The sequence below is a fragment of the Cyrtonyx montezumae genome, unplaced genomic scaffold (genome assembly GCF_038088225.1).
Source record: "Cyrtonyx montezumae isolate F1298 unplaced genomic scaffold, pur_monq_1.0 scaffold_9, whole genome shotgun sequence".
NCBI classification, from domain to species: domain Eukaryota; kingdom Metazoa; phylum Chordata; class Aves; order Galliformes; family Odontophoridae; genus Cyrtonyx; species Cyrtonyx montezumae.
In genome coordinates this window covers 5,528,731-5,541,506 of record NW_027072100.1, presented here as the reverse complement: position 1 = coordinate 5,541,506, position 12,776 = coordinate 5,528,731, and the positions used below count along the sequence as shown (strand labels likewise).

Genomic DNA, 12,776 nt, shown 5'->3' with positions numbered 1-12,776 from the left:
CTGCTTAACCTGGCCCAGCAGGAAGCTCCTGGCTGCACCCCATGACAAGAGTCCTCTCCTTTCCTTACAGCTTAAGGAGCCACAGCCCAGAGCTGCAAGCCTGCTGACCCCCACGGCAGCGGGGAAGCGTTCCCTGCAGACACACGCACTGTGAGCCCATCCCACGCTGCCCAGCGCTGCGTCGTGTCAGCCCTGCCCTGCCACAGCTCTGCACGGTGCCCTGCTGGGACCAAAACCAACCTCTGCCCTCACTCCTGGCCCAGTCTGGGCTGGAAAGCATCCAAGGCGTACCAAGTGTTTGTGCATTGAGAAGCACCATCAGGCTGAGGGGAAGCCCTGCAGCTCTCAGCAGTTACAGGAGGGAAAGGAACCAGCCGTGCAGTTGGAGCACTCGGAGCAGCTTTCAAGTTCTGTTTATTTAAGCTGGAAGGATTGTTTTATTTAAGCCAAACGCGCTCATCTCTTTTAAGAGCTCGTCTTAGTTGCTAACTAACCAAGCCGCAATTTAAATAAATCCTAGCCACGAAGCCAGACAGTTGGGGTGAGAGCAAGCCCTGCCTACACCCATCAGCCTGAGCCAGGACGTGGCTCCAGGTGCGAGGCCTGGCGTGGGGAATGTGGCACTTCAAAAGGGGGACAGGGGCGACAGCAGAGATCTCGACCTGGCGCTAAGAAGCGTGCTTCTCGAGGCGCTCCCGCCCCAGTCGCACTTATGAGCCCTTTGATGTGCACAAAGCCTTCGTGGAGCGCTATCTGACGCTTCGGAGCTCAGATACCATCTTCATTTTAAAGATGGGAAATGAAAGTGACTCCATCACGGTCAGACAGACAGCCCAAGGTAGAGCCGGGATCGCATCCCATGCTAATGCCCTGATCCCCAGCTCATCCTCTCTATAAAGGGACCGTGAAAAACCAGCCTGCAACGGCAGAACAGGTCAAACCCGACAGCGCATCTAAAGCATCATCACAGCTTGTGCTGGCGTGCTGCAGCCCGGACAGAGCCCATACGAGTGCAGTGCCTGCTCCAGCTGCACAGCAGCTCACACAGCTCCCCAAGAGCTGCCCCAGCAGGAGGGCAGCATGGCTCCAGCTCTGCGCACGGCGCCGTGCGCTGATGAGGGGCTCAGCAGCACAGTGCCAGCTCCTATGGTGCCCAGGCTCTGCCCAGAAGGGATCTGGCGGAGAACATCTCATCACCTTGCTTTGTAATAAAGTGTCCATCTGCCTTGTGTTCCCCAGTTGCAGGAGCCTCAAGCAGTCCCTTTGCCTTCCCATCATAACGAGGTCATTTTCTAGGTCACCCAACTGAGCAGCGGCACGGCAGGGTCAGGAGAGGAGAGCCACAACAGCCCTGAAACACTCTGCACCGAAGGCCCTTCTGTTGGGTTTGGGCTACAGGAGAGACCCCAGGCTCAGGCCAAGACTCACTCCAGGGCACTGCAGCCCACACAGTGGGTCAGGGCTGCTCCCTGCACAATCAGTGCAAGAAGATACACGGGTGGGGGCTCCTACATCCCAACCCCGGCTCTACAGAACCCCTGCTCCACTGCAGGGACAGACCCGAGGCTGCAGCAGCCCCAGGGGAAAACCACCCTGTCCCACCCATCACACACAGACTGAGGCACTCACCAACCAGAGATACCCTCTCCATCACTTAATTGCTTTAGCAAGAAGTGATCACGAAGCACTGAACACTTGAGATGATGGAATCAGCTCATCAGCCCTCGGAGACAGAGCAGCACTCAGGGCACCACAACCAGCACGGGTCACCGAAGCTCAGCCACAGCCCCACTCTCTGGGGGCCTATTCCCACAAATCAATTACTTCATCACCAATGGAGGGATTCCAATCAGCGCCCACTAATTACCCTAATGAAGTGAACCTGCTCCCTGCCAGCTCACTGAACAACAGCTGAAGGAGGCTGCAATCAGCACAGACAGGAGTGTGCCAGGGCAGATGCATGTGGGACAAGAGCTGTGCGTCCCCCATAGTTCCCCTCACACCCCTGGCTGACATCTCCCCCCCCCAGCTCAACCCTGAAGTCCACACATGGGGCCATACACCCTCTGGTGATGCCAAGAGGCCCTCGTTCACCATACACACCCCACAGCGATCTGTTTGAGTGAGGTCTGTTTGTCTTTAATTATCAAATTGCAAAGTATTTACAACGACATCATCAGTTTCAAAGCATCTCCACCCCCCACCACACATGGACATGAAAAGAAAAAAAAAGGAAAAAGAAAAGCTAAATATTTCTTACTTTGACACTGAAAGAGGCAGAGGGGGGAGGGGCAGCTGGGGGGAGAGAGATCCACACGTCCTCTGCATAGTGAGTGGGACATGTTACAAAATGCTTTAAAAAATGGCACCAGCGGAAGGGAACTTCTCACACGGGGCTGCTTTGTGCCAAAGAGCATCAGTGGGAGGGGGGGAACCCCCTGCAGCTCACCAGCTTCAGCAATACCAGCACTTCAGGGTATGGCACAGGGGCTCTGTGGAGCACGGGAGGGCTGGCAGTCCCCAGCCCCGTTCCGTGCTACAGCAAACCAAAGGTAGTGCATCCATGCGTGGGTTTGCCTTCCCTCTCCCCAGCTCTTGGCTCACGCCTGGCTTCTGCCCGTCCCCTCGTGCCACCCTCAGAGCTTTCTCCTGGGGATGTGGATGCTGTGCACGCTGTGCGGTGACGGCAAACAAACATCACAGGACACAGAGGTTAAAAGGCTGTGACCCCCAGGGTGCAGCAGGCCCTGCACCAAGGCAGGCACAGAGCGAAGGGCTCTGAATCCCACCACGAATACAGAAATCCATGGAAACAGTCCTCCAGGCCAAAGGGGGAATCCCTCCGTACCGTTAAGAGCCCCTTCGTACTGAGTCCACTATTAAAACGGAGCGACCGACGGAGATCTCGGGTAATAAATAAGAGGCTGGGGAGCAAACAGGAGGCAGCAGCGGCTCAGCTCCGCTCCCTGGAGGCGTTTTTGGCACCGGGTGATAGATGAGAGGTCCAGGACACGGGCGGTGATGGTGTGACGAGGGGGGACAGACGAGGACAGATGTTGGTACCACAGGAGGAACACGACAGCACATGCAGCTTGGGCAGTACGGGAGGTGCTGGAGCGCTATGTACAGGGCAGGCACCCAACAGGAGCAGCTGCGGGCACCAGGCAGTGCATGGATCACTCCGACCTCCAACGTGTGGTGCTGGGAGCGAGCAGGGAGCAGCTGGATCTGCAAACAGCTCCCGGTGGCTCCGTGCTCCCTGATACGGGGATGGCAGCAGCAGCAGGGGGGAAGGTGGCTAGAAACACAGCAGTGCTGCAAGACAAGTAATTCCCCAAAACACTGAGCCCTGCGCCCGAGGATGGGCGGGTGCTGGAGGAAGAGAGACCGCCAGCCTCCACAGTACATCCCAATGCCTGCTCTACAGCTGCACCCGATGCAAAGCGGTGCCTTCCCCATTGCCAAATGTTCTGCAAACAGCCTCGGGTGGACCGGAGAGAAGTGGGTGGGTGAACGGGTGATGAAATTTGTGCTGATTTAAAAAAGGGGGTGCAGGAGGTGTGGGGCAGTGTGCCTGAGGCGGGAGGGGCTGTCCCCCAGTTTCCCTGGCCACCGCAGGAAGAGAGACCCAAAAGCCGTGGCTGTGCCAGGAGCTGCCCTGCTGCCCCACTCACCCTCTGAGCCCCAGCCCCGCTGGTGGCAGTGCCCGGGGCTCCTCTTGCCGCCTCATTAAGTGTGGCCCAGCAGTTTTAATGAGCAACAGGGCACCCGGCACCTCCCCATGCTACGTCCTACTCTGGAGCAGCTCCCCAAAACGCGGCCCCTCTGCACGGAACTGGCCCTCTGTGCCCCACAGTGAGGCCTCTGGTGCCAGGACGAGCTCCAGGCCTATAGGTTCTCTCCAGGCTGGTACTGGGGCTCTGTCGAGGTGAAGTAGTCCTCCAGGAAGGCCTGCAGGTACTCAAAGGTGGGCCGTTCCTCAGGGTCCTTCCGCCAGCACTGGCACATGAGGTCGTGCAGTGATTCGGGGCACTCGGGCGGGCAGGGCATGCGGTAGCCCCGCTCCACTTGGTCCAGTACTTCCCTGTTGACCATCCCTGCAGAGAGAAAGGCAGCAGGGCTGGGTCACACACTGCAACCAGCCCAGGAAGGGGGGGATTGGTGCCAGTTCTCACCTGGGTACGGCACCCGACCCTTGGTGGTCAGCTCGGTCAGCAGAATGCCAAAGGACCAGACGTCTGACTTGATGGTGAACCGGCCATACAGGGCTGCCTCAGGAGCCGTCCACTTGATGGGGAACTTGGCACCTGGGAGGGGAGGCACTGTGAGGGGATGCTTCCCCTCCACAGCCCGAGACCCCCAAGCTCAGGGCCTGGGGCACTGAACCACCCATCTCTAGCCCCACTACCCAGGCCCTGCTCACACCTTGCCGCGCCGTGTACTCATTGTCCTCAATGAGGCGTGCCAGCCCAAAGTCAGCCACCTTGCACACCAGGTTCTCTCCCACCAGGATGTTGGCTGCCCGCAGGTCTCGGTGCACGTAGTTCATCCTCTCCACGTAAGCCATGCCGGATGCAATCTGCGGGGCGGAGTGTGGAGAGTGGGCTTTGCAGGGGACACAAGCACCTCCCCCGGGTGGGGATGGCTCCACAGCCAGACCCGATCCAGCTGATGGGAGTTGGGGTGTGGGAGGGAAGGGAAGCAAAGCAAGAACCCACCTGAGCAGCCATATCGACGAGCTGTGGCAGCCGCAGGTACTTGCCCATCTCTCCCTTCAAGAAGTCCAGGAGGCTTCCTGCGAGGGAGACAACAGTCACCACACAACGGGCAGAACAGAGCCCAGGCCACCCAGCTGCCCTCCCGTGCTCACCTTTGCTCATGTACTCGGTGACGATGTAGATGGGCTCCTCTGATACCACTGCGTAGAGCTGAACCAGCTTCTCATGTCGGAGCTTCTTCATCACCTGGGCTTCCTGCAGGAAGGCCTCTGGGGACATGGTGCCGGGCTTCAGAGTCTTTATGGCCACTCTGGTGGTGCCGTTCCAGGTCCCTGCAGCACAAGACACATTTATGGGGTTGTGTTCCCCATCTGCTGCCCCACTGCTGCAGATGATGACACTGCTTCAGCAGTGGCTGTGGCACTGGGGGTCAGTGGGCCCTGAGCTGTCCTTACCCATCCAGACCTCTCCGAAGCAGCCCTGCCCCAGCTTCACCTCCAGCCGCAGCGATTCCCGGGGGATTTCCCACGCGTCCTTGGCGAGTCCTTGTGTCTGGGGCTTGGATGTGGGGCAGACGTTGGTCAGGCGGTGGCACAAGCCGTCGGCGTGCTCTGGCACAGCAGGGATAACACGAGTGACACTCTGGCATTTGGTTGCACGATGTCCTCCTTGCACAACACCTTGAACACCCACACTCAGACTCCTTCCCCTCTTTCTGAAACCCAAGCTGTGTTTCACGAGGGTCTGCCCTGCGCCACATCCACACATCTCCAACACTTCCATGGATGAGGTTTCCACCACTACCACCTCTCCACCAACAAACTCTCCCCAATACCCAACCCAAAACTCCCCTGGCATCACCCAGACCCCAAGGGACGTGGGCTGGGGCTCTGGCCATACGCACTGGAGTAGTAGGCCACCAGCTGCTGCAGGCTGCCGAACTGTGTGCGCGAGGTGATGTAGAAGCCGCCGCTGTCCAGCTTGCGGATCTTGTAGTGCTTCACATTGAGCCCCTTGGCGTTGTCAAAGTCGGAGACGGAGAGGCAATAGGCACCTGAGGGCACAACCCAGTGGCTCAGGGGCTGCACAGGGTCCCCACAGGGGTGGATGCAGCGGGAGCAGGCTGCTGGTTTTATCCCCCCAAAAGCACCTCTCATCCATCACTTACACCCAGTGCCACAGGCAAGCAGCACCATAAGGTGCAGGGAGCAAGGTGGCAGTAACTGGGGGATGCTGAAGCAGGGGTGTAGGGAGGGATGGGGGAGCTGCAGAGCTGGTTGTCCCCTCCTACATCCCACTGTGGGCATCACTTCCAGAGCTTGCCCCTGCTGTGCCCAGACAGCTGCAAGAGTGCACGTCTGGGGCCACAGAGAGGGAAAGCTGCTGAATGAACTGCTTCCAATGGAATAAAGTGAACAGTTCCAAGCTCAAAGTGTCAGAAAAGAGCATCAGGGAATTTTTCCCAAAGGGGCATCTGGAGTCACACTAAAGCATGTTTCCAGGTAACAAACAGCATCCTCAGCCAGCCGAGCTCTTGAGATCAAACTTGCACATTTGGGAGGAAGAAAGCAAGGATTGAGAGTCATTACACTTGAAAGAAGGTCCTAAAATTCCATCAGTGCCTCTGCCTCATTGCTCGCAAGTGAGATTTTGCCATTACACAGAAGCCAAGAAAAAACAAAACTCATGTGCCTGGGGACAAAAAGAATGCAGAGAAAAGCCCAGGAGAGGACAGTGTTGTTTCCAACACTTCAAATCTGGGCAAAACAGTGGGGAAACCATTAGTGGGTGAAACCAGGACGACAGGCATGGGACACCACTGCTTCCAGCTCGGACAATGGGACAAGAACACAGTGGAAAGGGGACATCTATAAAAGCAAAACATGAGTGGGGTGAACGCCGCACAGGCAGCTCATCTGCTTTGGATCAACTAAGGGAGGGGGACCCTGCAGGGCTGCTCCCCGCAGCTCTGGAGGAGGAAGGAGAGGAAGAAGGGATGCTGGGGTCACCTTTTGTCGTCTCGCTCTCCCGAACCAGGAAGGTTCCCCGGGGGTTTTCGGGGTTGAGCAGCAGCCGCTCGGACTCCCGACGAGTGATCTTCCCGAAGTACCACCTGCAGGAGCAAGCAGCAGCAGGCTCAGCCTCACCGAGCAGGGCCCCGCTCAGCACCCTCGCTCCGAACGCTCCCCAAAACACGGGCAGCCCGAGGCCGCCTGGCTCTCGTGCTTTTGTCATCGCAGGCAGCTGTGTGACTTCTGCTTTCCATAAGCAATGGTCACTCTGTGTCACCGGGGCCCTAATCTGCAAACACAGAGTTTGCAGTTTCTCTGTGCCCGGAGGGGAGGCCACACAACCGTGTGCTGTGCAAACACACAGAGCTCCGTGTGCCTCGAGGAAAGGCAGAAAATGCCTAACAGGGTTAGAAACAAACCAAACCAACCAACCAAACAAAAAACAGCAACAAATAAAAACAACAGGCAGATGTCCTTTAGGCTTTGCCCGGAAGGAGAGGGACAGCAGAGAGGGAAAAGTGCTCAGTGAGAGTTTTTGTCATTGTTTGTTTCAGAACCATCTAAAAATGGCAATTACTCTTCAGCCTGGATGGAGTCTGAGGGCGCGACATAGTTACTGGGGATGTAGCCCGTCTGTCCTGTAGTGAGGGAATGAGCCAGCCACCAGTCACCTTCCCTGCAAGAGAACCAAAACACACTCAGTGTGAAGCCCAAGAACCCACAGCACCCCGGGTCGGGCCCTGTCCCACCTCTGTGCAGTGTCCCCACGTCCCCAGAGGAAATGTGGGACGGGGACAAGCAGAGCCCAGCCCGGGGGGACAGCAGTGAGCAGCGCCCGCACCCAGCCCGCAGCAGGACCCGCTCCCTGCAGAGACCCCAAGGAGGGCAGCAGTGATCCCCATCGGCCCCAAATCCTTTAGGGGCTCCCCAGGATGAGCAGCATCTCCATGGTGCTGGTTGCCCACTAAGGGAGGGTGTCCTTGCTGGAGAGCTAGTGAGGCAAATACCTTTGGAGCCATCTGAATTTGAGCCGGGTCTGCCTGGAGACGCATTGGGAATCCCAGCAAGCAGATAAGCAACAGGCAAAGGGGGAGGGAGGGGAAATGGGAGAAAAGCAACAGAACGATGGCAGTGATTAAAAAAGGCGCCAGGAGAAACAAAAGAAGGCAGAATTTGTTAAACACAGACTGCAGAAAAGCAACAAAAGGGAGAAAATAAATAAGCAATGGAGAGGGGTGGAACACCGGATCCAGCAGGCACAGGGCAGCCTGCTGCCACGGGGAGGGGAATAAGAGCTGCCCTATGGCAAAGCCCAGCTATGGGGCAGTGGGTTCAACCCCTCTGCAACACAGATGTGTTCCAGTGCTGCCCCCAGGCCCTGGGGCTGACTGGATCGGGCTGCAGGGTGCAGGAGCCTTCGCCCGCTGCACTCCATGCCCTCCCCATCACACCCTGCAGGCTGCTGGGCAGGAAAGGACAATGAATGGACCCCAGGAGGCAGCTTCCCCTTCCAGGCAGGCAGCAGGGGGTTCCTCCATCACCGCCGTGTCCTCAGCCATCAAAGACAGCCGTCTCAGTTGTTCTGCCGCCCGGGAGATGGGGCTGCAGGGAAACAGCAGCTCTGAGAACAGTGGGGTGACAACCAGAGGGCTGCGGAAGGATGGAGCAGCAGAGCTGCAGCCCAGAACCTCACTGTGTGCCCGGGACAGGGGCAGGAGCTGCCTGGGCTCTGTTCCCACGGGGCTGCAGTGAACGTCTGCTGGGAAGTGGCCAGATCCTGACTCGCAGCTCTGCTCTGAATGGCCACCATCCGGGAATTTGGCAAAACAAACTATTCTAAAAACGTCGCAGTGGGGGGAGAAAAATCATCATCGACATCAAAGCATTTCAATAATTCCCTGCACAACTCTACCCAAAACACCCTATTAGATCAATGCTGCCTGCCAGCTGGCCGGGAAGGGACCTGCTCCTGCTGGGAGCAGCGCTGCAAGTCTTTCCTGCACTGGGTGGGTGTGTTTGGCCATCAGGGAGGGGAAAGTCGCTGCTGGGCTCTGGCAGGGTGCAGAGCAGGGAGCTGCACACCCAGCCTAGTACAGCAGCTGGGAAGCACCAAACACCCCACACGAAAGCTTTCTGTGCCCTGCACGCAGCACATCCCAAACTACATGAACCTATGAACCTACATGGATCAAGGGGATCGCCGTTAACAAATGGTGAACAAGGACCCAAAGGAAAATGCATTGCTGGGACACTGCAGCAGTGCTCCCTGAGAACAGCCCCTCACCCTTCTGCTCGTTGTAGAGCTGCAGGGCTGTGCTGGGACGTGCTGTGCATCCGGACTGAGCACGACAGCACTGCATCACTCGCCAGCCTGGCCTCTGCCCCACACTGTGCATCCTGCATTGGATGGACGTGCCCTTACGAGTGGGATGGAGAGCAAAGAGCCCCAGGCTCTATGGAAGGATCCCAATCCACAGAGTGACTCAAAAACGACAAAACAAAAAGAGGAAACGAAAAAAAAAAAAGCAAAAATAAATGCAAAAAAAAAATAAAAAAGACCAGGAAGGAGCAGAAACCCAAATGAACCAGGACTGGAGAGGGGTGAAATGGACAGGTGGGGTGCAGCTCTCAGCAGGCAGGCTTTCACCAGGAAGGTCATTAACAGTAATCATAACCCGCAATACACACCTGACGTCCACTTTTCTCCTACATGAAAGCATGGCATGCAGAGAGAAAAAAACACAGTCAGGAGAGAAGCTGAGATCAGAGGCACCGCAGAAGCATGGAAAGAAGCACCTGAGGTGGAGGAGATGTGTCCAGGCTGATGAGAGGCAGCTGAGTGCTGATGGGGACAGGGGACCTGGGCTGGGGGACCCAAGCTGCCCACAGGATGAGGAAAGGACTGAGAAGCAGGTGCCAGGAGGACAGGGGAGCAGGGAGGGCAGCCTGATGTCTTCAGACATGTCACTGGGAGAGGTGGCCTTGAGCAAGGTTGGGCTTGGGGACCCCCAGAGCCCCCAGAAGGGGTGAAGCTGACGCAGAGTGTGCTGGGGTTGCAGGGACACTCACGTGTTGTTGACAATCTGCAGGCGTTCTCCTTTCTTGAAGGACAAGTCTGTTTCAGTCCGGGACTCGTAGTCATAGAGAGCCACAAAGGTGGTGACACCACCTGCAACACGGATCGCTCAGGGCAGGCTGCACACCACGTGTCCCACATCCCACCGCCCCCCCCCAGTGGAAGAACCCATTGCCACCACAGGGAGCTGCAACCCCACCCCACCCCACAGCCCATGGGCACCCCATGCTGCACTGACCAGCCAGCGCCCCGGCACGCTGCGGTGACGTGACGGTGTCGGAGGTGTTGAAGCCCCCAAAGAGCTTGGGCTCGGTGGCCACGGTCCCAAAGGAGCGGCTGGGGGTGCGGTGTGTGTCGGGGGCTGCTGTCTTGTTGGGGGTCTGCGAGGCTGGGAACCCCCCGTGGTGGGCACTGTCGGGCGGCTCCAGGCTGCGCCGGCGCTGGCTGGGGTCCTTGGGCTTGCTCTTGCTGCTCCCCATGGTGGTGGGCTGAGGGAGACAGAGATGTGCGTGTGCAGAAGGTGTTTAATAATGATCCTAACAGCCCAGCAAAAAAGAAAAAGAGGACAGCTGAGTGGCAGAGCTGCTGCAACACGCTGCTCCTGGTGCCCCAAAGCCTTTCCTGCACGCCGTCAGCCCTGCAGCATCTGTGCAGCCACGCTTCCGTGCACAAAAGGGTTTCTGCCAGGTCACGGGTGGGACGCAGACAAACACAGGCAAGACCCAGACAAATATGCACAGGCTGGGATTCCTCCACACTCACAGAACCCACAGCTGCACTTAAATGCTGAGGATGCTCAAGTGAAGCCCAAAGCTCGCAGCAAAGCAAGCCCTTGGAAAAACTGAGCGGGAGAAACTTCAATCAGGAGCAGTTTAAGGCAGTTAGCAGCCAAAGACCAAGGGATCGCTGCTTTATATATAGTCCTGCCTTCCCTTCCACTCAAGATCACGCTCTATAAATACCTCCAAGGTAATGATATAAATGAAGGAAGGGAATTATTTGCAGTCTCCAAAGATGGCAGGATACACAGCAGTGTCCTGAAGCTACGGAAGGGAATATTTAGGCTAGATCACACATGGCAGGATGGAGAAGGGAGGTGGAGAATCTAATAAGAAAACCCAGGAGGGCAGGAGCTGCGGGGAAAGCAGGTCTTTGGGAAGAAGGAAAGCCCCCTTCTGTAACACAATCCACCCCCACCCCCCCTCACCTCCACGGGGTTCAGTGTGGCCATGGGCTCATGACAGCACACGTGGCTGTGAGCAAGGAGCAGCTTCCCCCAGCGTGGCACTTCCCCAAGCAGCGAGCACCGGGGTGGGCAGTGTCACCCTCCCAACCCCAGCCCAGAGCACAACGAAACAACTGGAGTGCAAAAGCAGCCGTGGCCAGCAGCGATGGGATTTGTGTGCAATGCTATTGTGTGTGCACTGTGCCGTGGTGTGCTTGGAGGTGCACACCCAGCTCACCCGGTGCTGTGGTGGGCACACGAGCAGGTGGGGACCCCCCCGGCCATCCTTACCTGCACGTCCCAGCTACTGCCTGGCCACGGTGCTGTGTGGGGCCACCAGCAGAGTCAGCTCAGCTCCTGCAGTGCACAGACAGTCAGACAGACGGGTGTCAGTAGTTCCTTCCCCACTGCTCTCACCCGCTGTGGCTGCTGTGCCCACCCTCCTCCTCCTCCTCCTGTTTGCCCACCCAGCAATCCCACAGCGTGGGGCTGGAGGCTCTGATCTCTCATGTGTGAAGGGGACAATTCTCTGCTCCACTTCATCACTCCCACCCGGCGCGGGGTGAGGGGGCAGCGGGGGCAGCCCCAGGCGGTGTGCAGTGCTGGGAAGGCAGGGGGACACGTGGCTGCCGGGGCACCCCGACCTCCTGTGGGGTTTTCAATTCTTTCCCAATGTTGGAAAAGCAAGCCAGCTTCTCTGGATGCACCACAGGGCATTTCCAGCCCCAGTGCTCCACGTTGGATGGCTGCAGGGACACACAGACCTTGTCACCGGGGCTGTGAGCCGCCCTCTCCATCCCCAACAGCGCAGATGTGCCGTGCCACAGTGCACACACACAGTCCTGGGGCACTTCACGCCGCTGCTCCAGGCTCCCTCCATCCCCAGTGGGCTGCATGGGGCACGCAGAGCAGAGCAGAGCCGTGCAGGGGCTGCAGCACATATCCAGCACCTCCAGCCGGGCACTGTGCTGAGGACATGCCACGCCGCGGGTTTGTTTTGACATCCTTTCCTTCCTCCCTCCCCCCCCCACCACCCCAAGCCAATAAGTTTGGTGGCTATTTTTAGCGTGTTTGATGAGGATAACGAGCAGCAGCTGACTGACAGCTCTTTACGACTTGAATGGTTTGTAATTTGTACTTGTCTAACATTCGCCAGCAATAATTGCACAGCGGGAGGGAAGGTGGGGGAGGCTGCAGCCCCAACCCCAGGGCTGCAGCACACACAAATACAGCTGCAACGCGGCTGCACGTGGTCCCCGCGTCCCCGGCGCTCTCACGGCGGCACCATGGGAGCATCCCTGGGGTGACAAAGTGCTCCAGTCCCAAGGGGACGCTCAGTGCTGAGCTTTGCACACAGGCTCAGCCCGGCCCCCTATTCCCCCCTACAAATACCGAGCTGCACATCCCTGCCCAGGGTACAGCAGCCAGAGGAACCCCAGCCAGGGGCCGCCCAGCGCTCCCTCCTCCCAAAGCAACTCCCAAGGCGCACTGAGCTGCGCAGCTCAGCTCCCATCACATCACAGCTGCACTGCCCACCGGCACCGACGGCCCCAGGATTTCTGCCCCCCACCCCCAGAATTACAGGCACAAAGGCAGGGGGTGGGAAAAGATGGCACCTGTGCCCTACCTCGTCGGGATGCTCTGGGAAAGCAGCAGCGGGGGAAGCGGCTGCTCAGGGTCATCCGTCTCCTGCAGACAGGCTGCGTGCTGCGCCGGGCAGCTCAAGGATACAACCAGACTTGTAA

General features: G+C 58.1%; 2 protein-coding genes across 2 annotated transcripts; both read right to left on the bottom strand.

Moving 5' to 3' along the window:
* Positions 1-2,850: 2,850 nt before the first annotated feature.
* Positions 2,851-3,783, bottom strand: LOC136060156 (uncharacterized). The gene is given in 6 exon segments (XM_065754491.1): positions 2,851-3,308; positions 3,311-3,377; positions 3,380-3,591; positions 3,594-3,696; positions 3,699-3,747; positions 3,749-3,783. Coding segments are annotated over 6 exon segments (924 nt in total).
* A 99-nt stretch (positions 3,784-3,882) lies between these two features.
* Positions 3,883-11,390, bottom strand: SRC (SRC proto-oncogene, non-receptor tyrosine kinase). Its single transcript, XM_065754322.1, has 12 exons — positions 11,323-11,390; positions 10,045-10,294; positions 9,800-9,899; positions 7,308-7,406; positions 6,728-6,831; positions 5,623-5,772; positions 5,174-5,329; positions 4,871-5,050; positions 4,719-4,795; positions 4,426-4,579; positions 4,176-4,307; positions 3,883-4,097 (listed from the first exon to the last, which is right to left on the bottom strand). The coding sequence occupies exons 2-12, from the start codon at positions 10,283-10,285 to the stop codon at positions 3,889-3,891; spliced, it is 1,602 nt and encodes a 533-aa protein (XP_065610394.1). The 5' UTR covers positions 10,286-10,294; positions 11,323-11,390; the 3' UTR covers positions 3,883-3,888.
* Between the last annotated feature and the right edge of the window lie 1,386 nt (positions 11,391-12,776).